The sequence below is a fragment of the Colossoma macropomum genome, unplaced genomic scaffold, assembly GCF_904425465.1.
Source record: "Colossoma macropomum unplaced genomic scaffold, Colossoma_macropomum, whole genome shotgun sequence".
Classification (NCBI taxonomy): Eukaryota; Metazoa; Chordata; class Actinopteri; order Characiformes; family Serrasalmidae; genus Colossoma; species Colossoma macropomum.
Genome location: NW_023494784.1, coordinates 18,448,864 through 18,476,094, shown reverse-complemented (window position 1 = coordinate 18,476,094; position 27,231 = coordinate 18,448,864). Strand labels below are relative to the sequence as shown.

Genomic DNA, 27,231 nt, shown 5'->3' with positions numbered 1-27,231 from the left:
CCCCAAACCTTTTTTAATTAATTTTAGTACACTACAGAGATAATAGGAAGTGTCAATCATAGAACTTAGATAGATGTATTCAAATCATCGTTACAATACAGAGGATGGATGACTTGTGACTCATGAGATGAGGGATTTCCAATAGTTGTATGACATATCTGCGTAAGTTATGCTGAGCGATACAATGCTGCACTACAGAATACATCACTACATGGGAAATAACATCTTAAATGCTAAGTCTTAGTTTAGATTAATACCCTTTAAGTGAGTGCAGATCTGAAGAGAGCTGATGAGTGACAGTGTGTATGTCATATGTGCGTTGAGTGCGTCAGTGTCATACTAATGCCAACTCCAGAGGGCTCGTACTAGCTCTGTAACAGCAGTGAGACAGGCTGCAGGAATGTGGAACCGTGGTGTCACTGGGCTAGTAAAGAGGTCTGTTGGGGAACACAGTGCGGGAGGGACAAAACTAGTGTGATTTTGAAGCCTGTCCTGTTGCTCAGTTACTCATATGATGAGGTGTATAGTGTTAAAGGCATAAGGAGCTGGAGTGGTGGATTTGCAATGTACCTTGTCTATGAATCATGCCACCGTGCATTATTCTGGCCACGATGCAGTGGTTCAGGTCATTCATCTTCAGCGTGATTCCCTGCAAAGAGAAAGCTGAGCAGTTCTAGCAACACAGTGTCAGTGTGTGTTGGTGTGTATGCTGAGTGGATGGCTCAACCCAAAACGGCGAGATAACACTATCTGAACTTAGCATCAGCCAGAAACCTTACCACAGGATATCAGGTCTAGTGCAGAGAGAAAGAGAAAGAGATGTGGTGGCACATGAGGGAGGAGAGAGAAAGTAAAAGAGCTAGAACGAGGGCAAGAGAGGAAACAGAAAGTTAATGCCCCCTCAGCTTTGATATTTGGACTACATAGGTAGCAAATGCTTTCCTAGAAATGACGAGAATTTTCTACATGAGCAAGTGATTTAGACCAGTGCTTCTCAAACTGGTCACCAGGGACCCTGAGACGGTCCAGATTTTTGCTTCAACCAAACCCTTGGAGCCCACCTGACGGTTACACATTTTTGTTCTATCCCAGACGCACTAGATTAGAGCAAAAACGTGGAATCATCTGGTGGTTTAGACCTTTCACAGTTTAATACTGTCTGATATGAACTTGTATGATACATAGCCACAGGCGAAAGGTTAGGCACCACTGGACAAATTCCATGTTGTGTTGACGTGACATTAGTGAAAATAAGTACATATGATCTACAGAGAACACACTTCTGCACATATTAATGCGCAATTGTTGTTTATTTGCTGAATCTGACATATTGGAAAAAAACCAACACAAAAAGGTGACCTGTGCAAAGCTTAGGGCACATTTGATATTTTATGTAACTCAGCAATTTATTAACTCAGCACATAAACAGAAATTGAACACTAAAATTTGCAACTGTGTTCCCTGTAATGGATGTGTTAACCTATTTTCACACTGAAAACCAACAAAACATGTACTTTGTATACGACTATATATGAAAATGTGTTTGGTTTATTTTCTGATGTATCGAAAGTTTGTTAACCCAGGTACAGCTTATTGAAGGGTGTTATGGGAGACCCCCAATCCTTCATGTAACTTTTTTCTCATTATTGATTTTCACGCAAACTAATATCTGTGAAATCACCTTAATAATTCATGTACACACACAAAATTTCTCATGCATTTTCCAGTGTCGCTCCAAGGAGGATTAGGTCTCTGGGTCCTCTCGAGGTTTCTTCCTGTGAACATAATGTTGCTTGTTACTGTTTTTGCTGTATCAGTGTGACTGCTTGTTAGGAAGTGCAGGTTGATGTTTTGTAGGCTGTTGGTTTTGCGGTTTATGCTTTACCGGGGGGGAAAGAAGCCAGCAGTGTGTTCTCACTTAATGTTGATGCTGAGGTGATCATACTCTATGCTCATCAGAGGGGGCTCGGTGAAGTCACACAAGTTCTCAGAAAGAATGCTCCTCTGATTCAGCTTATGCTGACTGATGCTGCCCAATTATCTTCTATTTAGTCATCAGAATTAAGTTTTATTATGTTTAACAAGTCCAGTCACAGAGGTACTGATAGTTTTGATTTGTTGTTAGACTTTTTCCTTTTTTTTTTAAATCCTTTCTGTTTGTGTGCCTGTAATGCCAAAATGATTTTTGAAGTCAATTTTACATTCTTTCACTTTAAACTCTGATTTCTGAATTTCAGTGTTTTTGTTTTTGGGGCATAACACATTACGGAAGTTATGAATGGGTGGTTTACATTCACTTCTTAATCATTATGTAGTCTTCCTGCTGCAAAATACCCAACAATACAGACCTACGTCACTTCTCATTGTAACGGTAGTAGAAGGAACTGCGGAACAAAAGCTTTCTTCATAATTGGTCAACAATAAAAGTAATTTTGTTGCTATGTTAAACATGCTTTTGTTTTTTTCAGTGAGAGTTTATTGATTTGTGGCCTGTGCTACAGCAGCCTGTGCTACAGCATACTTATATTGTTGGGTAGTGTGAGCAAATTGTATAGAGTGCATTTTACAGTTTTATTTGCTACCATAATTTTGTCTCTGTAAGTGTTGATTAAATGCTACTGATAAAAATTGAATTTGGTTAACAGGCTATAATGTAGAGAGGTTACAAAACTCCCTACTGTGTTACCATAAAAGTATGACAACATGTAATGACTGGTTATGAAAGCAGATAAGTCTATAACACCTGGGTGAAGGTAGTTGTTCTTCAGTGATGTTCTTTGTTTAGAGTATACATACCATAGGCTCGTCTGTGTTCTTCTGGAACTGCACCAAGCGTACTCGGGTGACGTTCTCCAGGTCCATGTCTCCGTTGGTGCTCTCCGGTGAGTCTCCGTTCAGGTAGGGCGAGGTGGGCGGCGGCGTGACCCTCAGTGCCTCATCACTGTACACTTCATGTGCCACCACATCATGAGTCTGGAGTAAGGCCTGATGGGAAAACAGTGACAGATTATGCACATATACTAGCACTGCAAAACGAACTGATGCACAGTGATGCATCAGTTGAAAAATCTTGATTCACACTGTAAACTTTGTATATTAGCTGTCACAACACATCACATATGGGCTTTTATCTCTTGCTCTATTCGCAGCTCAGCTTCCTTGGTCCTGAACCATAGTCATGAACAGGAAACTCATGGCTTTGGTTTGTAATACAGACCTGCTTAGTTTCTTCACTCATAAAATAAGGTGATATCCTTTCCAGTGCAAAGTTGTTAAACACCTTCATAACTTCTTAGAATTACAGACAAAGCCATGTCCCAGCTAGAAGAGAGTGATGAACATTCAGGGACATGGAAAGTGGTCTTGCTGAGGGGGCAACTGCTAAAACTTATTTTAAAAACACAGCTTTCATATAACTTGAGCACAATAAAGACTTATGAACGCTTGTTTAGGGTTGAGTTTGTATTTTTATTTTATATTTTATTTATATATTTTTTAAATCTGTAGCAGCCACGCACTTTTTAAGTTAATGCTGAATTTCCATTACCCCAAACCAAACCATTTCCCCTGCCATCTGTTGGCTGCTTCTACACATGTCACTAAAACACAAGATTTAGCTAAATGATTGAATGGCCCACATAATGAATAAAATAATAAATATTTGTCACTCAGAGAGCCAAGTAAAGTAATGTTTTAGATGAACCACCTTCACAGATATGTATGCATGTGATACTAGTCAACTGAATTAAACTCCCATAAAGGTAAAAGACAAAAGAGACACAGGAGTTTGATGCTCACTCTGGCCAAACAGCGCTGCTATAAAAAGAAGCATTCGTAAAGAATCTGGACAGCATGATTAGACAAAAAGTCTCTCTGAATGAGTGAAATGTGATGATATGTCTTCATAATTTACCAAGTAGAATAAACCAATGCTTTGCTGGCCTGGGGTTGGGGTCAGTATTAGAGTCCTCTCTTGATGCTTAAATCTTTTAGGCAGGATCTTGAAAGCAACCACACCACCCTGAGAGAAATAGCCGATAGCCATGGTATTCAATAAATTGTCATTTTAGTTATGAAAAGGACTGCACTGAGCGTGCTTTATTGAGATATAGACTATATCAAGAAATTGACCTCCTCCCAAGCAATGTTAGCATAATGCCATACTTATTTCTAAATAATTGAATAAGGCAATATTCTTAATAAATAGCCTTATAAATAGTCTTACTGCTGAAAGTGAAGTCATGTCAATGCTTGGTAAATGAACTCAGTGCTGGTGACCATCGATTCTAAGGGCATGCTTTGTGTTGATGGGAATGGGAGGCGGATCAAAGATAAAAAAAAAAGTGTTGCTGTAGTTCACCTACAAAAGCTACAGGTTTGCATATCTTCATTTTTGTCTCATGCACATTTAATTCAACACGATTCAATGTTGTTTGAACCAAATGACTTTTCCAGACTAAACACATAAAATATGCCTACAACATATTAGTGAAAGGATACTGTGTCAAATATACATATACATAAAATATTTTACTTTTGACCGCAAAGAAGAAGAACAAATATCAGCCCAATAAAACAAACAAAAAAAAAAGATTTATATGATACTCTTGCCTATTTATTTTTTATGAGAGCGGATACGGACGGCTCTTATTGTTTAATTCAGGAAGTTTACTTGTGACACTGTTAAAATTAACTCCGCAAAGTGTGAGTTCTTTAAGTGCTGCACAATGGTGCTACATTGCAGGCACCAAGAAGGTAGTACATGAAAACATTTCTGAGAAAAGAAGTTACTTATGGTGCAAAAATAGCCTTTGAGGTGAATGTCAAGAAGCATCTGTCCAACTGCTGCCAAAATTCGCAGATGAGGTTGCTTTGATAACATAAGAAGGCACGTCTTACTTAAACCTGTTCAACAGCATTAAAAATCAGTTACATTTTAATCTGTGTAAGCTTGGGCCCTGTGCTCCCCTAATGTTTGTGTTAGAAAAATCTTCTTTAAGCCTGAGACCACCGATGTCTTTGAAGCTTTTATTCTTGCAGCAAGGGAGCAGTTACACACAGAGTCAAGTCTAGAATGTAATGCTCAAAGTGCTTTGGGTCATGCCCTGTCTTATACCTTTGGAAATGTACGTTTTACTCTTACTCCGCTGAACTATTCTTTAACTTCTGGTTTATCTATTTTCCGATACATCTCTTTTCTTCGAGTCTACCCAAAGGTTAAGTTCTCCTTTCTGTGTACGGTTGTTTCCACTTCTTACTGATAGGAGAGCCCTTCATCTGACCCCAGAGTGTACGCAGTGCACTCTGTCTGAATTCTTCTGCCTACAGAGTTCTAAGCTTAAGCATAACCATATATGGTGATTCAAGCATTAACATAGAGTATAATACTGAATTTTTCTGACAGTTTGTGTTTGTGATAAAGAGTTTCTTGCAAGCACATGCTTTGTTAGCACACCTTTTTTCTAAGTCAAGCCTCAAACACTGAGACAACCATACCTCGATTTACTTGCATGTTCAGACACACAATGATCCAGTAACTCAGGGAATCCAGTTCCAAAGAGCTGAAGGTCACTGTTGCAGCCTCGAGTCAAAATATAGAACAAAGACTACAAATCCTGAAGTCTGTTAGCATTCCACTCAGTCTGAGGGATCACAGCAGTTCACAGCAACTAAACCCACATGGAGCTGGATAGCCCTTGTTCACTGCTAATGAGCAGGCCATGAGTTAGCCTCTGTGCTCTAATCCCATCTGCTCCACCACCAGACCCAACACCGTTTAAAAGCCTGTTTTTGTGTCAGCAGTAATGTGTCCACATGGAGCTCCATGTGACAACAACCTGTACAGCCTGGCACTGGCAACAGCACAGCCATCTGCCCAATAGAGTCAAAGAAGGAATGCAGATTGCTTGGATCTCTGTGTGTAACAAAGCTGTGAATGCACCTCTCATTTAAAACCTAATCTGATATACTGGATTGATACTGGCACAATGATACTGTAACAGTGCAATATTAAAAACCTTCTAAAGTGTTTGCACAATTCTAAAAAGAAAGAAGAAGTGTCTGACCATTTCCATAATGGTACATTAGCCTCTACTGTATATTTATGCGTATGTTACTTTGCATAAGTTTGACATCTTGAAAACATATTCCTGAGCAGGTCTGTTCAGCGTGACAGTTAAAGAGGAATTCTGCTTATTTTTACCTGCATAATTACATTTCTAAGATGTAAACAAAATCATTCAGAGTGGTTTGATGTGAAATTCTCTGTTTTAGAGAAACTTACTGAGTCAGAATTGTTCACAGTGGTGATGATGGGAATCAGACTCCTGACATGGTTAATTCCTTTAAAAGGTTATTGCATGGAATGGTTACAGATACACTGCCTGATGTCTGAGAAACTGCTTTACAACAGTTTTGAGAGAAGGCCTGATTTTTTAAAATTTATTCAGAGAAAAGAGACAAATGCAGGATGTTATAAGGCACAATACGTTTACACTACTTTACCATTACCAGCATAACATCTAAAAACTTCTAGATAGTTCACAAAATGGCTGTATTTGTGTTGCAGACATCTCCATCCCTGGTTGATATCACAAACACTGCAAAAATTCTGAGCCAGTAGGTTTCTCTATAAACCACAATTTCACTTCAAAACACTCTGAACAACTTAATTTACATCCCAACCAATTTTGAAAAATTGCCTAGATCTAAATCTACTTCTGCTAGAGAAATAAACATAATCTAGCTTCTGTCAAAAAACAGGAGTTACTTACCAGATCCCTGGAATTGGATCAATACTCGATATCCAGTGATCCAGAGTTAAGCCAACATAAATATTTAATGTCATGATAATTATACACTTTTATGACAGTTTACAATATTATGACAACACTCTTAAAAAACATATGTATAAGATAAACATCCATGTGTACTGAATGTCACTGTTTAACAGCAATTATGCATTAGTGGTAATGTATTTTGGGACTTCTATCTTGTTTAACTTTAATCCAGCGACGGTATTTTAAAGTGTCCTCAATACTGTGCATGATGATAACAGCAGTAAAAGGAATTATTGTATACTGGAGAGAAAGTTAGACTGGTGCACCCTAAAGGTTCGTATAGAGTCCACACTTCAGCTCCTTACTGTCATATGTACATAATTTACTTTATAACTTCATAACTTTGTAGTATTTACCAAATACTTCACTGTAGTGACTGAATAATTCAGGTTATATCTTTAGAGTAATAACTGAATAATACATCAATAAAAAAGGGGAAATCAAACAATTTCCCAAAATTTCTGCATAATTAAATAGTTAAGATGTAAGTAAAAATTTGATGTGAGAGTCAAAAATGTTCACAGTGGTGGTGAAAGGAACCAGATGTCTGAAGAGTTTAAAACCTCTGAAAGCTCCCTCACAGAAAATTATTCTGATTATATGAAATGGTTATGAATTTGCTGCCTGATGTTTGATGGTATTTTACGGTAGTTTTCAGATAAGATTTTGATGTAAAACATACATAGTTTTTATTTAATCATGGTAGAGAGGTACATGAAGGATTTATCACTATTTCACTATTATCGACATCACATATAAAAACTCAGAAGAGATATGAAGGTTCACAGTTTTTTGGATAGTAAACAATATATTTATATATTTGCATTCCAGACATTGTGACCACTGGTTCCTATCACCACCACTGTAAACTACACTTATGTCTGTAAATTTCGCAACACAATGAACAATTTCACATCAAATCACTCTCAGTGAATTTGTTTACATCTCAACGACTGAATTGGGCCGAAAATTTGACAAATCAGTGGAATTCCCTTTTAATCACAATAGACAACACCATGTACAACATGTTTCTACTACACTTTCCTTTTTGCCTGTTGAAAAAAACCAGCACTGCAGACACTGAAGAGTGAAAAGTGAGAACAGCTTTCATTTCATATAGCAAAACAGCCAAGCACACGCAAGTCACAAAATGGCGTTATAAGTATCTCTCACTCCTCACCATCTTGACTGATGCACTGCTGTCCTGAGAGAATTCGCTGCAGCCTGAGTCGTCCTTGGAAGGCGAAGTGGCGTCAAGGCCAAGATCAGGCTGGAATTCAGCAGCTTGTACCTGACAGTGCCTCTCTCTTCTCCTCTCCCTCTCTCTTTCTCTCCTCCCCCTTTCCCCTTTAGCACCTTCACCGTGACTGGCCCCCTCTCACTTGACCTGGCTGTCTGAGTCGGAAAGGGTGACATCACGCTGCCCATGTTTTCTCACTCACTTTCTCTCTGTGTGTGACTGCTTTCCCTAGGAAACTCCTTCCCAAGCTCAGCCTCTCCTGCATGCATTCCCCAGCTAACTGAAAACAAAACATTTCCTCTTTATTGACAATTTAAAAGAACGGTTGAAATTAAATTTATGCAATTTCCCTCTTATCAAATGTAGGTGATCAGCCAAGACATGTTTGGTGTTTGAACTTTGCTTCTTTAGTTTTGCACTGGAGTTGAGAGGCTAATGTAGCTAATGACTAGTGGCTAACGGGTCATCCCATACCAACCCAACTAGTATCTGTCCACTCACATCATGGATTTCCATTGAAACAGTTCAAGCAACTACTTGCAAAAGTTCGAGCCTGTGCTCCACAGCTCCTTTTTATTTATGAATTTGTGAGATTTGCCCCACTAGGCTCTAAACTGAATCGTAAAGGGCCCATTTTTCTTATATTTTATTTTTCCCCACTGAGGTTCAATCTTAATTTCAATCTTAAGATCTGTGTGGTTTTGTGTACAAAAACCTGTCATAATTTACATTTACATGATCATTTTACAACCTCTCTTTATCTCATAGAATTAAAACAAGCGGTTTTTCTGTTTTTGTACTGTGCCTTTAAGAATGATTTATGTAAATGAGCTCCGGTCTGATTTTCTGCCTTGTACTGTGCCTCATTCAAACACTCCTTATAACATCAGTGTGTACAGGTGGAGCTACACTGCTGTAGGCTGGACAGGCGGATATGTAAATGAGCTGCCTTCTCTGACATCACAGAAACGTTTTACTGGGCTGGTTTTGCAGCTAAATGTCCAGATGCAGACTGTATGGACTCTGGAGTGAATAACATGTTTTGCTACATGCTGACAGACTGCATAAAACTTTTATATTTCAAGTGATAAAAATGTTTTTTTTTCCTTGATTCGGCCCCTTTAAAGCAATACTCTGTAGGATTTAGGGAGTTGGAGACCTCTCTAGTGGAAATATGTAACTGCACCCAACGTGCGGAAGAAAAAGTTTGCAACATGGGTTGTGCTTCAAACCCCCACAAGCAGATGGACCTGACTTTTGCGGATGTGTTGAAAGAGGATTAGAAGAGAACTCAGTCTTAACTTGGGGAAAGATGTGTCTTCTGAGGATGTAAGTGAGTTATCTATTAATGTCATCATATCTATCAGTTTTCACAGTGTACTTGACTAAGATGCACACTATTACCAAACAGTAAAACTGGTAAAACTACAAATATAAAAACACTGGATTTCCAAAATAACTTTTAGAATTCTCTTGCATTTCTTGTTGCTGGGGGGGGATTCTCTTGCAGAGGCACCCAACAAGTATCCTACCAAGCATTACCAGAGGCTCTGGAGCAGCTGCACACAAGCCTGAGGCCACCATGCCCAGTGCCAAGCCTTAGCTAGAGGGGTACAGAACCCCCAGCTTTGAGCTGTTGAGCAGCAGAACTGTGTTTTCTGGAGTGATGGAGCTCCATCTGAAACCTTTGTGTATGAGTTGGAGTGGAGTTTGTTATCAAGAACTAACATCCAACATCTGTAACGGACCTCACTAATGCTCTTGTGACTGAATTCAAACAAATCCTCATAGCAACATTTCCAGCTTGTAGTTTAAAGCCTTCCCAGAAGAGTAGAGGCTGTTACTGCAGAAATGGGGGACAAACTCCCTATTAATACCATTGATTTCAGAAGAAATTTTGGAGCAGCAGGTGTCAACAAACGCTTGGGCAGTGTAATAAGTAACGAAAGCTTACAGCCACTTATTGTGCAAACTGCCTGACAATCATAACACTTGCCTGAAACCTCATCTAGTTGTTAAGTAATCTCAAACAGACAATCTTATGTGACATCGAATGACATTCTATTACCTAGAAAAACAGACAAAGGTGCAGCTTGCATAGCCAACAACCATAGTAGCAGAACATCAACCGTAGTTTTCAAACTGAATTACAAACGTTATTTCTGACCTTTTGTTTTTTTTTTAAATGGATAAAATCGAATAAACCGTGTATCACACAGCATCAGAAACCACATAAACAAGTGTGACGATTCCTGTAGTTGCACAGTGCTAATCTTAGCAGTATAAGCTTCCATTAGCCACGTTAGCCTCATAGCTCTAGTGCAAAACTTAAAACAGTACACTTCAGACACCACACGTCTTTACTGATGGACCACATCTGAAGCAAATGCAAAACTGTGTAATAATTTTGTCTGAACCATCACTTTAAGTCTTAAAACTTCTCAGAGCAGCTCAAATAACTTGTATTCCGTTCCTATAATCTCCACCTCTCACTCTCGCTCAGTTCTGCTTCAGATATCTCTCTCGCTTATCTCACCTCCTCTGAATATTTAGTTTCACCTCTATTAGACTCTTAATCTCTTCCACATTTTTCTCCTCTATCTATCTTCTCTCCTCCTGCAGATGCCTTCATCTTTCACGCAGTATCTGCAGAAAGCTGAGTAGCGGGTATTCACTCTAAGCTCTGTAACAGATTAGACCTGTCTCCGGTCTGCTCATTAGCTGAGCCTTATTGACTAACAGTCTGAGCAGAAGAAAGGCCATGTTCACCCCTCTTCATCTGTCGGCACCTGAAGCTCTGACATGACATTTGTCCCGCTGATAAGAGCATAAGCACTCTCTCTTCTCCAAACCAAGGCCATCTCCTTGATTACAGGAGAACAACAGTTGGCACAATGTAATTACTCAGAGCCACTGAGCCCATCAAGTCTTCTTTTTTTACAAAGTAAATGATTTTGGTACTGATAATAAGTTCTTTGGAAATAAGATTTGAGACTTTCTATTGTCAGTTAGAGTGAGAGACTATTTTGGGAGTACTTTACAGAACAGAACTTTTCTGAAACAATGGACTTGACACTCTAAAAAAGGATGTGTTAAATAACAACACATTCACTTATGTTACCCGTTTCAACTTTTGTGTCATACTGTTATCTGATTTAACACAGTCTGTGTTAAAAGTAACAAAATGTGTTGTCTCCAACTCAACGCGATGTGTCTAGTGAGAGACAGAATGTGTTGTATTTTGTTTTTAGAGTCTATGCTTCTATCAAACTTAGGCTTCAAAGAGTCCAAGTAAAGATGTTTGGGTTGTTGATGGGGTCCTAGTAGCTACGGGACTACACAGCACTCTAACAATCACCCAGTTTGGTGGGTGAGACTTCTGCTTGATCACAACCACAGAGTTCACAGGAAAGTCTGTCTACTAAGGTGGTTATCTTGGCCACACCCTGGGGAGGTTCGTCATACAAGACCAGCCTCTCTTTGAGAGAGCCGTAAACCTGAAAATGAAGCCATGTCAACATTTCTAAAACATATTTGAAACAATTTATATCGTTGCTAAAATCTGGTAAAAACTGGATTAGTGGTTTCTAGCATTTAGCTCAAAGTTTTTTTTTTAAACTTAGTCTGGCTATTGCACATATTTACATACTGATGGAGAGCTTGTCCTCTTGCTGGCTTTTAGGGTTTTAGGTGGGACTCTCCCTGTAAACAGATGCTATGTTGAGCACTACAAGCTTTAATCATTTTTCAACCAGTGAATCATCTCCTCCTTTTTTTTGTCTGTAATACTATAATAAAACCTAGTCTAGTTACAAAAACCTCTATGTGCAACAACCAGCCCAACAATAATAATAATTTATAATAATAATAATAACAGCTCTGTTTCCCTGTGGTCAAACTGTAAATTCAATGGCGAGCACTGTTATTTCCCTGTTTGCACAGTCATTTACAAAAACAAATAATAGGAGGTCAGAATTTAATGAATTTTTTTCTAAAACAACATAACATCACCAACACTGCATATATCATACTTTTAATACTGCAAATCCTAAAGCAGCCGTGACACTGAGGAACTCCTTACTGACTTTTTAAGAGACTATAAAATGTGATGTAATCTTTCTAGACCTAAAACCAACATGTAACACTTTTTTATAAAAGCAAGTAAAATGAAATAACTGCACTGGCAATTTTTTGTTTATTGAGAAAATAGTGCTTGAAGAAAGTAAAATGATCTGCCAGTGCAGAAAGAAACTTTGACTTGATAAGGTCACTTAGAAGCTAGAGTGGATGAATGTGATGATTGCAAGCCCGTTATAAGAAAATTGATAGCGATCTCGGTTAAACATTGGTGAACGATGTGTCTTCTGAGGATGTAAGTGAATTATCTACTATTGTCATCATATCGTTATCGTTATACACTCACTGAGAACTATACAGGAACACCTGTACACCTACTCATTTATGCAATTATATTATGTGATCAGTCTGGCAGCAGTGCAGTGCATAAAATCATACAGATACAGGCCTGCAGCCTCAGGTAATGTTCACATCAACCATCAGAATAAGGGAAAATGTGCTCAGTGACATTCACCGTGGTGTGATTGTTGGTGTCAGACATGCTGGTTTCAGTATTTCTATAACTGCTAACCAGGAATTTCGCACACAACAGTCTCTAGAGCTTACTCAGAATGGTGCAATAAAGAAGTGACTTTAGTGAGTGGTAGCTCTGGGGACAGAAATACCTTGTTTATGAAAGAGGTCAACAGAGAATGGCCAGATTGGTTTGAGCTGACAGAAAGGATACAATACTTTAGATAAATATTATATACAATTGTGGTGAGCAGAAAAGCATCTCAGAATGCACAACACATTGAACCTGGAGGTGGATGGGCTACAACAGCAGAAGACAGAAAGCTGAGGCTGCAGTGGGCACAGGCTCACTAAAACCGGACAGTTGAAGACTGGAAAAACGCAGCCTGGTCAATTTCTGCTGAGGCACACAGATGGTAGGGTCAGAATTAGGTGCCAACAGAATGAATCCATTACCCAACATGCCTTGTGTCAGCAGTCCAGGTTGGTGGAGGTGGTGTAATGGTGTGGGTAATATTTTCTTGGCTCACTTTGGGCCAGTTAAAAATCAATCAATCAATCATTGCTTGAATGCCACAGCCTATTTGAGTACCGTTGCTGACCATATGCATCTTTTAATGGCCACTTCCAGCATGATGCTGCACCATGTCACAAAGCAAAAGTTATCTTAAACTGGTTTATGAACATGAAGTTCAATGTTCTTCAGTGGTCTTCCCAGTCACCGGATCTGAATCCAATAGAACACCTTTGGGATGTGGTAGAACAGGAGATTCACAGCATGAAAGTACATGAATTGCACGATGCAATTATGTCAACATGAACCATGAGCATCTTGTGGAATCCATGCCACGAAGAACTGAGGATGTATTAGTATAGTGTTCAGCGCTGATCTTGATTTTGAATTTGAGACCTAAACACTAAGTCATTGGATCTTCTTTTTGAGCCTGTGTGTGATGATAATATGTAAGGATGTTATAATGTTAAAAACCTCTACAAAATCCGACCCAAGTGCATGTCATTTTTTCCTAAATCAGTAATACTACTTCTTTCCATTTTTGCAGCATTAAGTGAAAAAAACAAACTACAGAGATGTTCTCGGGTGCAAGAGCAGGTCATTAAAGCATCTTAGCTGGCTTAACTTACCATAAAATGGGGCTGGGTTAGGATCCGTCTGAGCTCTTTAGCATCCGTGTTCTCTGGGTAGCAGGAGATTTCTTCTAGTACCTGTAGAAACACAGTCATGTAAGAGTTTCTTCAAGATGAAATCTTTCTCAGCTTTTCCTTACAGACTTCCAGACACAGCTGAGCAGCTTTGGGCCAGTCTGCTGACACCCCACACACACTTTTACACACACAGACACATCCAAACACACACCCTTTTCTGGCATAACCCCAGGCCTCATGTGACTACTGCTTTGGGTCCAGCATTGCAGACATGTCACATCTCCATGCTGAATGTGTGTGGTTGTGGAGCCAGTGTGAATCTGGACCTCAAACTGGGAACCCCAGCTGATCTTCACAGATTACTATGCTCAAGAGTCTCACACTATCACACACCAAATACCCTTTACTCTAACCAGCCCTTCTTCTAGAGTGACCACCCATCCCATTTCACAGGAACGTCCTGAAAATCAAAAGCTTGCCTCACGTCCCGCAGAAACAGAACGATGTCTCATATTTTACTAATTACAGAGAGAAACTTAAAGTACTATTTTTAGTGTTTATTTTCATTTCAAGCTAATTTTAAACTATTATTTTTAATCAAAAGTAAAGATGTAGATACCCTAATGCCTTTTTGTAACTGTTGTCATTGAGGAAACATGACTACTTAAAAAAAGGGCAAATATGCAACTGAAAGTGTTGAAAGTGAACTGAAAGTCTGTGTCAGGAAAACAAAAACAACAATAAAAACTGCTCAATGAGGAATAACAAAATAATTCTAAAGGGTTTGGACCCTGCCTTGAGTATGGCTGCAGTATGAGAAATGATCTTATGCCTGTAGGAGGAAAGAGAACTCTGAGGCTTGGGTTGGAGTTCTAGGAGGAGGGGTTTCAGGCACTGTCCTCCCAAACTTTAGTTATTTTATAACTCCATTAAGATACTCTCTCTTGTTCTCCCATATTAGAAGTGTTTTAGGGTATTTGCAATCAGGGCTGTCATGATTATTTAAATAAATACAAATACTTGATACTATGGATAAATCAACAAGTAGCAAACAAACAAAAGCAATAGGCAAAGTGGAAAGCTTGAGTTCCCTTTGAGAGCTTTCACTGTAACAAGAATTAGCTGTATGGACGAAAGCGAGAGGCTACAGTCACAGAGAAGTTAGCATCATTGACTCTTTATGTATGTGTATACTGCTGCTCTTACTGGACGTTGGTGGTGAAAATTGGAAACTGCATTCATTTTATGTAAATCACATGATTTTCATGTTCAGGTTCATGTGAACTCTGCATTCACACATTAAAAATGCTAGTACTGAATTACTGAAAGTAATCAAAGCATTCTGATTAAGCATATTTTTATGCTTTTTCAATAGAAAAAATTGAGCAAATAAGACAAATGCAATTAATTACTAATTTTGTCCAATTAGCTGCACAAACAAGTGATTAATCGTTAATCATGATTATTTAAATAATTTGAAAGCCCTAATATTACTACTAAAATATTTTCAAAGACTTCGAAGACCAAGAAAGTATTTTGGAATCTTTGAGAGGCTATACATGGTTTGTTACTGTTCAGTTAATATGTTTTTTATTGTTTGGCTTTTTTTTTTATTCTTTTTAATTTTTTACCATATAATAACAATATAATTGGTAGATCACTTGATTATTGATATATTTGACAGTGACAGCCACACTCGCTATACAGTTTAGATTTTATTCATGAAGTTTTAGGTTTTTTTCCTCAGAAGCAGTTTAGCAGATTAAACGCAGTTAATCGTGATTAACTGCGCAAAATAATATGATTAATAGAGATGAATTATTCAAATCCTTTGACAGCCCTAACAGAACTAACAGAATGTTGTTTAAAGGCTTCCTTGTTTACATTTTTCCAGAAAAGTTCTTTGGAATCTTTGAAAGGCTATGCATGGTTCATTATTGTTTATTTAAGTCTGTTTTTATAGTTTGGCCTTTTTTCAAAAAGTCAGATTAATCGATTAATTGTCAAAATAATCGGTAGATCACTTGAACACTCACATAATTGATAGTGACAAAGCTATTTGCTGTACTCAGCAGATTTCACTCATGTGGTTGTAGGCTTTCTCTCCCACCGAAGCAGTTGAGCAAATAAGATAAATGTGATTAATTGTGATGAACTGCACAAAAATAATGTGATTAATCATAATTATTTTATATTTTTATAATTGTTTGACAGCCCTAATATATCTAATGAAATGTGCTTAAAGACTTCAAAGACTTTATCTTTTTGCAAGAAAGAACTCTGGAATCTTTGAAGGGCTATACATGGTTTGTTACTGTTCAGTTAATTTGTTTTTTTATTGTTTGGCTTTTTTCAAAAAATCCTCAATTAATTACCAACATAATTGGCAGATCACTTGATTATTAATCTACTTGACAATGACAGCCACACTCGCTATACTGTTTAGATTTTATTCATGAAGTTTTAGCACAGCCCTAATAGAACTAATGGAATGTTGTTTAAAGGCTTCCTTGTTTAAATTTTTCCAAAAATGCTCCTTGGAATCTTTGAAAAAAAGTCAGATTAATCGATTAATTGTCAAAATAATCGGTAGACCACTTGATTACCCACATAATTGATAGTGACAACCCTATTTGTTAGACTGTTCAGATTTCATTCATGTGGTTGTAGGCTTTCTTTCCCACAGAAGCAGTTGAGCAAATTAGACAAATGTGATTAATCGTGATTAACTGTACAAAAACAATGGGATCAATTGCAATGAATTATTCTAATTGTTTGACGGCCCCAATATAACTAATGAAATGTTCTTAAAGACCTCTTTGTTTATCAATAAAAGGCCATGCATGGTGCATTAACAGGAGTATAAACATTGCACATAAACTATGATGCTAGTAGCCCTCGACTGCCCCTCCCCCACACCTAGTACCACAATGCTTTCAAACAAACTACGAGAGCAAAGAAACATTAGTAGGATTAAAATCTTGGAAAATGTCTTCAGCTTACACATTCCAGAAGTTTCAAAGCTGTGCCTGCCTCGTCTTCACCGGACTTCTTAGCATAGGAGACACACACAGGACAGTTACACATTTTATGCTAGTGCTCTGTTTGAATGGTTACACATGTTCAGGGGACAGTAAGGATGGTGTTTCAGGTGGGGTTCAGTGAGGGGAAATGAGTTAGTCTCAGCCCATGCCCCTGCTGGCCACAGGCAGCTGCCCCCTCTGTAAAGGACCACTTTAAGGCATTTCAATATGGCCAGTGAGAGGAGGCGAGAAAGCAAGAACAGGTTATTAGAGAGAAAAGCCCTTTTAATCCCAGCAGGTCTGAAGGATGTTTTGATTTGTTATGAGAGAGCAGCAAGTTGGCTTTTATAGGGTCACTCTGAGTTGTGGCTGAGACAGAAAGCAGGCCAGACAGACTTTCTGAGCAGTTGAACCAGCACAAATTCCCCTGTTTGCTTAGAAGAATAATACAGTTTTTTTCAATGTAATCTCTATCTGCTGGATCGCGTGCAGTCGTTTACCACAGACAGTAATGTTGAAATAATGGCCTATTGTCTTCTATTACGTATGCTTGGAGTCAGCAGATTTTTGGTTTTGTAAGTACAGAAAAAAGTCTCAGTGGTCATCAACTACACAATAAAGATGCGGCGGACAGAGAAAAGGTCGAAAAAGCTGCAGCATTACTTTAATTCAATGACCTGGTGAAAAATCAGATCTACAGTTTCCCGCTTACTCTAAACGTAGCTGATCAGCCAAAACCTGTTTGGTGTCTGAAGTTTGCTTCAGTAGTTTTGCACTAGAGCTAATGTAGCTAAAATGTAAGGGAAGGGTACAGCAGCTATTTATCTTATACAAAGTTCACGCCTAACACAGTGACCTCAAACCACAAGTTGTTAGCAATCTCAAATAAACTTGCATATGAAACTGACAGGGTGGCGCAGTGGGTAGCGCTGTCGCCTCACAGCAAGAATGGCCTGGGTTCGATTCCCGGCCGGGTGACCAGGGTCATTTCTGTGTGGAGTTTGCCTGTTCTCCCTGTGTCTGCGTGGGTTTCCCCCGGGTACTCCGGTTTCCTCCCACAGTCCAAAAACATGCAGTCAGGCTGATTGGACGTGCTAAATTGCTCCTAGGTGTGAGTGAGTGTGTGAATGTGTATGTCTGTCTGTCTGCCCTGCGATGGACTGGCGACCTGTCCAGGGTGTATCCTGCCTTCTGCCCGGTGACAGCTGGGATAGGCTCCAGCGCCCCACCGCGACCCAGAAGGATAAGCGGTTTAGATGATGAATGAATGAATGAAACTGACACTACATAGACGTTCAAGCAGAATTCAGGCTAAAAGAAGGCTGCTACTACTGTCATACTTCAGTCCAGTCAGGGTCAGACGGGTTCAGACAGGCTCAAACATCATTTTCAAACGTGTCAGACTTGGGCCAGGTTCAAATCTGGGTATATTTACCTCCCATCTCTCATAAAAGACTTGCATTTCTCCCTGTTTTAGCTTTTGTCCTTACTTTACTATCCTCCCCTACTTTCACTACATTAAAACAGTTTGTAATCTGGTATGCTGAGTTCACCAAATCATGTTGTTGACAAAATTTAACGGCAAAATCCATGTTTGTAAGAAAATAGATGCATTTGAAATAATCAGCACCACACAGCCCGAGAACAGTGCGTTATGGAAAGTTTAACCAGACTAAAAGTGCTGAGATGTTGTTTGAAACCACTCTTTTTGTGGTTCAGGTCGAGTTTGGACAGTAAATACGTAAGCTGTATTTGGGTTCGGGCCAAAATGTCAGGCCCAATTAAAGCTCCAAAGTCAGAAAGCTCATAAGCAAGTCTGTTTAAGGTTATTTAACAACTGGACAAGGTTTGAGGCAAGTTTGAGATAATGTGGCGATGCACAATGCTGATTTGAATAAGCTGCCACTGCTTGCTAGCTGCATTAGCATCATAGCTGGTGTGCAAAACAAAAGAATCAACTTTTGGGGTAAGTGATCACATTACCATTGTATGCAAAAGTATACGAATATATGAATTCCCCCAGGTCAAGTGACAAGTTTTGCTGATTTTCTAACCAAACACTTTCTCTACAGGGAATAAATTTGTTCCCTGCAAAAATATTACAAAAAAATATGACAGTTTTCTGCAAATTTGCTTGGAAAAAATAAAACACAAAATCTAATAGGTGCAGTTACTTTTGCATAGAGCACATTTTATGTTTTATGTTTTTCTTCAGTATGTTAAGTTCTGCAAAGTAACACTTATTGTGCTTTAAAATGCACTGTGAATGTGCAATGTGCATTCTCTGTAGAGGAGATTTTCACTTAGAAAATCACCAAAACAGCATTTGAGCAGGGGCATATAACTTATTATATCTTATTAAGCAATAAGAGCTTTATACTACACCATTAAACAGTGTGCTTCTGCTTAAGCTCATTCTACTTGTCATGCACTGTCCTATTGCAAATTTGGCAGCACTTTGAAAAGGATGTGGTAAGTAGATCACTGAAACGATAACTAATGTTGGGTGAACATGACGACTTCAGAGCCACCCAAGTTCATTTTGCTGCTACAAGTTTATGGATTTGTATGAGATGGTGTTTAGCACTCCTGTGGTCAAGAAGGGTTGGTTAGCATCACTACACTACTCTGTAAACCTTACTAGTAAGTGAAGTATGTTACTTTAACAGTTATGTTTCTATAAACTGAGGCACAGTGAGGCTAGAGCATACAGGCAGTAAAACACAGAAAGGCAAGCAAAGTAACACTCACACGCACACACACTCACACTTAAGGCACATTACAGCAGTGCAGTGTATAAGATCACGCTTATATGATGACCTGTGCAGTTTCACTTATTAAAAGATTAATTCTGTTTCAAAGGGAATTTCACAAATGGAACAGATTTTCTGCAGAAGTCATTAAGATATAAACAAAGTCATTCAGAGTGGTCTAATGTGAAATGCTCCATTCTAGAGAAAGTTGCAGTGCTGGTGATTTGAGCCAGACATCTGAAGAGTTCAATGCCACTAAAAGCTACCTTACAAAAAGTAATTACATCATCAAGTGGTTATCAATACGTTATCTGATGTCTGAGACATTCTTTTATTTTAATTTTGAGATTTAGGATTTTGGCCTTAAACTAATTTTTAAAAAAATTAATTCATGGTAAAAAGATACATGCAGTGCATTACAGTGAACATTACACAGAAAAACTCAAAAGACACGTGCAGGTTCACTGGTGGTTTGGATAGTAAACAAAACGGATGTATTTGTATTATAGACATCGCAACCCCAGCTTCCTATCACTACCACTGTAAAGAAATCCGAGTCTGTAACTTTCTCTAGCATGAACCATTTCACATCACACTCTAATGACTTTCTTTACATCTTAATGTAAGGCAATTTTGAAAAGTCAGTGAAATTCCCCTTTAAGTACCACTTGTACTACGTCTGTGTACTATGCATTAACTGTGTGAGCCTTTTTCCCCTCAAGTCTATGAATATTGGTCTTGTTCCAGTGCTAACAGAGCAGCTCTGTCATGCTCTATGTGGCCTTTATTTACTTGCTTTTCTTTTCTCTTTTGCAATTTCTTCTGCAAAATCAACAAAACTTTTCACATTTCAAGCCTGAGCGAACACAGTCTTTTTATATACTAACCTCTGCTAGAAACTCCCTATACTTCTTTTTATTAGAGGCGGCTCTAGACACACTGTAATTTATGCAGAAATCCACCATGTATTCACACAAGCATTAGACCACAGAGGGGGTTGTAAATGTCAGCTACCTGGTACCAAGCAAACTTTATAAGAAACACTGAGTGAAAACAAGAGTCTAGTCACACAACTTAACTTTAATCAAACTAATGAGCTGCTTTTTGAACTGCTTTCAAAAATAGTAGGGAAAGCACTGGGACTTAGCCTCTTAAAGGTGAATGGCACAGTTTTTTCAAAAATATTTGCATGAGTAAATAATTAAGATCAGAGCATTATAATGTGACATTCTCTGCTCTAGACAAACATATTGAGCCAGAATTATTTACAGTGGTGGTGACAGGAACCAGACGTCCAAAACGTTTAATGTCTCTAATGGTAGGTGGGCTGGTATAAATGGGCTAGTGGGGCTTAGCCCTCTCTCTCTCTCTTAAAGAAAACTTGGCTTCTTTTAAAGAATTTTTGGCTTTTGCATCATTTTACTTTTTTTACAGTTAATAAATGACTAGAGGCTGATTGTGGACCTGCCAAAAATAGCGCCACCAAAAGGTCATAAGAAAAATAAGAATGGGTTAAGATCAGGTTTGTTTACATCTAACGCAAGCTGCGCAGTCGCTCAGCCAATCTGTGACTCCATGCCAACCCAGATGGCAGGGTGACGTCAGTTTTTCATCAGAATAATCATTCTGGTCAAGGTGGAAATTTCAATGCCAACTTTATGTTAGATCAACTTTTTCAGTAATGACATGTACAGCCATAAAGTTAAAAACACCTCCTTGTTTCTACACTCATTGTCCATTTTACCAGCTATACTATATAGGTGCACTTTGTAGTTCTACAATTACAGACTCTAATCCATCAGTGACTTTACACACTTTGTCAGCCCCCTTTCACCCTGTTCTTTAATTGTCAGGACTGATCGAATATACATTTATTTATAGTTGACCACAAGATTATGAGACGGATGTGAACATAAACTCTCTTGCACGTTCTGCAAGTCCTCCTCACACTTCGCTGGGGTGTTATAGCATCATATAGTACATACATATTTGCAGCTTATAACAATGACACTTAAAGCTTATTAATGCTTGCAACAGATAGAATTTATGTATTGCTGTTTTACAGAGTCCCTCAGTAATGATTTCAACTTAAATCTTTATGTTGCATGTGATAAAAAGTGTAATACTGCCGTGAAATATACTGGGATTGTTCTGTTAGCTTCTTTTAGTATTAGGTAATGGTGCACATCAACATTTAAACCTTTAAGTGCAACCAGTGGTAACTTAGCTTTTTCCATGAATTTACTGTCGTAGCTGGAAGTGGCTCTCAAATGTGTTACTATGGTGTGTGAGCTCCTGAAGCCCCTCATAGGTGTAATTCTTTTCAGCCCCCCCATTGAACATTATGAACAGCCATCGCTGGCCTGTTAAAGCTGTCATTACACAAAACGGTTAAACATATGCCACCTGATGACTGAGACACTGCGTTTACAGTAATTTTTAAGATTTGACCTAATATATATTTTTAAAAATCCATTCATGGTGAAGAGGTGCATGCAGTACCAAAAGAAGACATTTTCTGGATTTGGAACTATTTTACCATCCCCAGCATGTATATAAATCTCAAAAGGTGTGGTTGTGATTGTGATCCCTGGTTCCTATCATCACCACAAAAAGTCAAAAATTTTCTCCACAATTAACTATTTTACATCAAATCACTCTGAATGACTTTGTCTACATCTCAACTGTTGAATTCTCGTGACATTTTGAAAAAATGGTGCATTCCACTTACTAATACTAATACTAATGAGCATCTTTTATGTTTCCTAAGGTGTTGAATAGAAAGTAGAAATCTTGCAAGATCAGTGGAATTCCCCTTTAACAAAGGTCATAAATGACACCACACAGAGGTACTGTATAAAGAACAGCCGAGATCAATTCATGAGTAGATTAGACCTGTCTGTCTCCAGCTTCATGTTAACTTACGTATGAACTGTTGAATTTGCAGAACAGACTGAACAAGAACAATCTGGGCTTGAAAACTGAACTGACTCATGCACACATACATCAGATGCTACAGAACCAAAAATCCACCATGAGCTTTGTAGACTGACACACAGAGAGAAAACAGAAAGCAGAGAAAGTGAGCTGGAGCTAAAGCTAAAGTTGAAAGCTACAGATGTGTGGAGAAGAGATATTCTGATTCTTGAGCAGCCAGACAGAGGCATGCGGTGAGTTTTTGAGTCATTAGCTCTAATGAAACTACTTCAAAACCCATGACAAATGGAGTGGCATTCTCAGGGAACAACAGACAACATGCAACTGGAGAAAGCAGGAATCTTTAAATATCATAAAATGGCTAAGTTGAATATGAATGACTGTATTTCTTAGATTGTGCATATCCAGTCTCATCTTGTACACTCACAGCAAAAAGGGCTCTATGGAGTACCTAAAGGTTTATAAGGCTTGTAGCTGTTTTGTGTTATATGAGCCATTTCAAAAGGTGCTTTAAATAACTACATACAAACAAGTTCCCCATCATGGGGATGTACGTAAAAACAATAACATTAATAACAACAGATACACATAAAATTAGGAAGCCAATTTTAGCAGAATTAGATTAAAAGAATCATTTAAGCATTCACATATTCTTTCAACTGTTATTCTCCACTGTCTTTACTAAAGAATACTTGAAGAACCCCTTTGTTTAAGAGTGTACAGAGCAATGTCCATCTGTGCCATGCTTTACCTGAGAGCTGCTGCAGAGGCTGTCTGGAGGCCAGTTATTACTTATGCATATGCTCTGGTTTAATTTAGACTCTGAGATCAGCCTCTCCTTTCAGACTAAAACGATGAAGACTGCAGCGGAAGTAACTTGCTCTAAAATTGGCCCTGGATGATTCTGGAAATGCCTGACTGTCTGCAGTGATGGAGGTTTGAGTGTTAGGTGCTGCAGGAGACTGTACTGACCTCTTTGGCTCTCTGAACAGCGTCGCTTGGAGGATTTCTGATTTGTGGGGAGGACTTGGTGTTTATCTTGTCGTACAGCTGGAAAACAAGAACAAACGAAGCAAAGAAAAGCATACAGTTAATGAGGATAATGCAATTGATCAACAAGTGAACAGTGTTGTTTTGTGTTAGTAAACCACAAAATGAGAATCGCAGATTGGTGAGCTAATTACATCTTATCTGCCATTTCAATGAGGGTTAATGACAGGCCTCATTAATTACTTAGGCATAAGTCATTGGCCTTAAATCTAACACAGTGAAAGACGTGTGCTATTAGGGAAGATTTAATGAGGTATAGTAACTTTAAATCTATCTTTCACAATGTGCTTGACGTACATGACGGCTCCAGCAATGAAGGCCAACTAAAGGATACATTTTATGAATAAATAAGAAAAGCTTGCATTTAGTCTTCTTTAAATAAATGATTAAAATATTCAAACATCTGAACCAACCTCAGTTTTCTTCAAGTTTTCTCTACTGGAAGGGTCTCCTGTCAGTATACTACTATATGACTTCTTTTCTGGGTTGCAAGTACATCCTTCAAGTAGTGCTTGGAAACAGCCTGTATCTGACTGAATTGTATTTCCTAAACTATAAATGCTTCCAAAGTCACAGCCATGCTGACCACTACTCAGGGAAGAAAAGGGTTCTGATGGGTCTATAGCGTGCTATAAAATGCATGTTTATGTTTGGTGAGTAACTGCTAAACCATGAGGTGTAGAATGGAAATTCTTCTGGATTTGGACTCTTTGACCTGAGAAAATCTGTCCTAAATTTTTACATTTTTTTTTCTTCACTTTTATATATTATAAGCTTATGTCTTTTCAAAAATACAAAACAAAAAACAAAACAAAAGAGCAACTCTAACTCATAAACTACCAGGCTAATCATCACCAAACTAGTCATACAGTCACCAGTTTCACTTTGATTCACATTATTCATACTCTCTTTTCACTTGACATTTTCCTAATGTTTCACTAAAGTAAATCAAATGTGTTTGCATTTTGCTTGTCTAGAAACTGTCTATGTTCTCTAAAGGTCAGACACTGTGTCAACTTATTTACCAACAAAATCATAAAAGCAAAAGTTCTAGCAGAAAGTTATCGATATACAGTCCTAAGGTAAACACAAGGCCTGTCACAATCATGAAATTTTAGCTCATGATTAAATATCTTATAAATAGTTGCGATCAATGATTTTATTGTCTTTTTGGTTCAGTTTATTCATGCTACCAAAGCAGTAAAATTGGCTGATTAGCTATCTTGCTTCCTAGCTATCTTTCGTAGTAGCTAACACTACTAGATCATACTGACATGGAATCATACACTGCACTGTCATCACAAGTTTCTATAATTAGATAGATCATGTGCAGAGTCAACCAAAATTTCACTTTTGATATTGAAAATGCATCAATTTCATACTCTGCACACAATACGATATGGAATACTGTGAAAAATAAATGTGGTCAACTTAAATAATTGCGATTATCTCAAATAACTGTAATCAGAGCTAAGAAACACCTATAAGTACTTGTAGCTATTATTATTTGAAGATGAACTTGAGTATGGAAGTGATAGTGCCTTTCCTCACCTGCCCCACAGCTCTGCAACTGTCTCAGCTAAAGGAGTTTACTGCAATCAATCAATCAAATATCTAGCGTACACAAAAGTACGAATTGAACTTAAAACCATCTAACTACTTATATACCATAACTCAATCAGTTTCTGCTCAGTCAGCTCAGTCTCAATTCGAGCATTGACCAAACATCACTATCACGACTATATTTATTCTGAGAAAGCAATGCAAGAGTGACCAGGAAACCTGCTTTTCCTGTGAAAGCCAATGTGGTTTATTTCTTCAGAAAAGAGCTTCTGACATCAGGCCATGAGCTTTCATTCACAAAACGCAAAAAGTTGATTATGATCAGTTGGGCAGTATTGACAGAACTCAATATCATGATATTTCCAAAAGGCATCATAGTATAATGGTGGTACAGTCACTTCATATCACATATCAAAGAATATTTAGGTTAGCATTAATAAAGTTAAAGTAACACTTGCTGAAAACTGCTCTTAACTAACTGTTGGCACGCAAGTTACGGTTTATTGGTATAAAAATTGACGTTTCCATGGTAAACTTCCTATATGTCACAACTTGTGTACCTTTGGCTTCCCTGACTTCCCCATAACCTACTGATCAGAAAATCAATTTCCTTACCTTTTTAAAATGTTTTCTTTAATTACTATATTTTTTAACAGGACTGCTGCACAAGAGATCATGTTTCTCTGCCATACAGAGCTGTTTGAACACTTTCTGTTTAGAAAAGCTGTACTGCAGCTCACTCTGTCAGAGCTGAAAATTGTCAGCATTCCATTTAAAATGCTCTCCTATCCTTTTCAATCTAACTAGACTTCTCCACCATGCTGTTTGTGTTTGTTGTAAGAGAAACGTGAAAATGAAGAATCACAGAACCACACACTTTTTCTTTTCCAATACCCATACCGATACTGAAGCCTGTATAATGTTTTTTACTTAAAAAAATCTGCAAAATTACAATTTTTTTAATACTATTCATACATTTACACACCATGTTCAAACCACTCAAACACTGTACTTTCCCACCTTTATTGTTATCACGAAATGTCATCATGTTATAAATTGATGTTAGTTATAACGTGACTTATTTTATGCCACTTTACGATTCTCAGGGTTGCTGTGGCAATTCTGTGCCATTTTTAGAATACATCTGCAACAGAATTTGTTTTTCCTTTTATATCAGATCCAGTATTTTCTGCTAATGTCAGACCAGGACAGATATCTAGCGTAATACTGGTATAGATGATATATCACCCTGCACTAAGTTATGATGATAATTTTTTGTACTATTTTTTCTGTTTAGCACAGAAGAGCATGTTTTTTGTTTTTTAAATAAAACATCCATTCGTTTCCCACAGTATATAGAGGAGTTACCATATACAACTCATATTAAGCAGCATTCAGGTTGAATGCAAAATTCTGAAAAACTTCTGCTAACTTCCAATGCAACACAGCGGGAACTACAATAACAACAAGAGCAGTCTGAGTAAACAAAGACTCACAGAAAATAGTCAGACTTACTCACCAAACCCAGACTAGACACAAACCCAAGCAACTGGCTCCAGACTAAAGCAGGCAGTGAACGCAGACACTGCTGGCGCAGGGGGAAGAGCAATCACTGCTTCCTCTGTATCACGGAGCTAAAGTTCCAGCCAAACTCGACTCTCTGCCCATAACTTTGATAGAGAAAATGGCAACGTCTTAACGTCTGGAGCAGTCGCTCAGACAGACAGATTCTGCTGGAGCCATGGCACTGAAAGAGCCAAGACTGACAATAGGTGCTATTGTTCCTCTCTCTTTTCAGTGCAGGAGCTTGTTTTCAATGGGTCTTCAATGGGCCATGCACACTCGCGGCCTGCCATAAGCCTAAGGCCCTCCCCTGTGTTTAGGTCCTGTATACTCAGGCATCGCCTCACTGTGCCTTCCTCCTCACAGGCCACAGTGTGGACCCCCACAGACACACCATAACAGGCTGAGCGGTGGTCTGCAGCTGCACTTATTCACACCCAGACAAACGCACACTGACAGTATTGACTGTACACAAAAGCGCAGTCATATGTATGTGTATGTGTGCATGA

At 38.4% G+C, this 27,231-nt stretch overlaps 1 protein-coding gene across 5 annotated transcripts in view; it reads right to left on the bottom strand.

Moving 5' to 3' along the window:
• caska (calcium/calmodulin-dependent serine protein kinase a) overlaps positions 1-27,231 on the bottom strand; it is a 285,045-nt gene that overhangs the window by 28,781 nt on the left and 229,033 nt on the right. For 2 of the 5 annotated variants that reach the window (XM_036584332.1, XM_036584563.1), the window contains exons 12-16: positions 23,519-23,596; positions 16,837-16,884; positions 13,813-13,893; positions 2,797-2,985; positions 571-649 (exon numbers count right to left, since the gene is read on the bottom strand). In XM_036584332.1, the coding sequence (XP_036440225.1) occupies positions 571-649; positions 2,797-2,985; positions 13,813-13,893; positions 16,837-16,884; positions 23,519-23,596 (475 nt within the window). The remainder of the gene's footprint in view (positions 1-570; positions 650-2,796; positions 2,986-13,812; positions 13,894-16,836; positions 16,885-23,518; positions 23,597-27,231) is intronic. The other 3 variants (XM_036584485.1, XM_036584648.1, XM_036584414.1) reach the window with 2 other exon arrangements.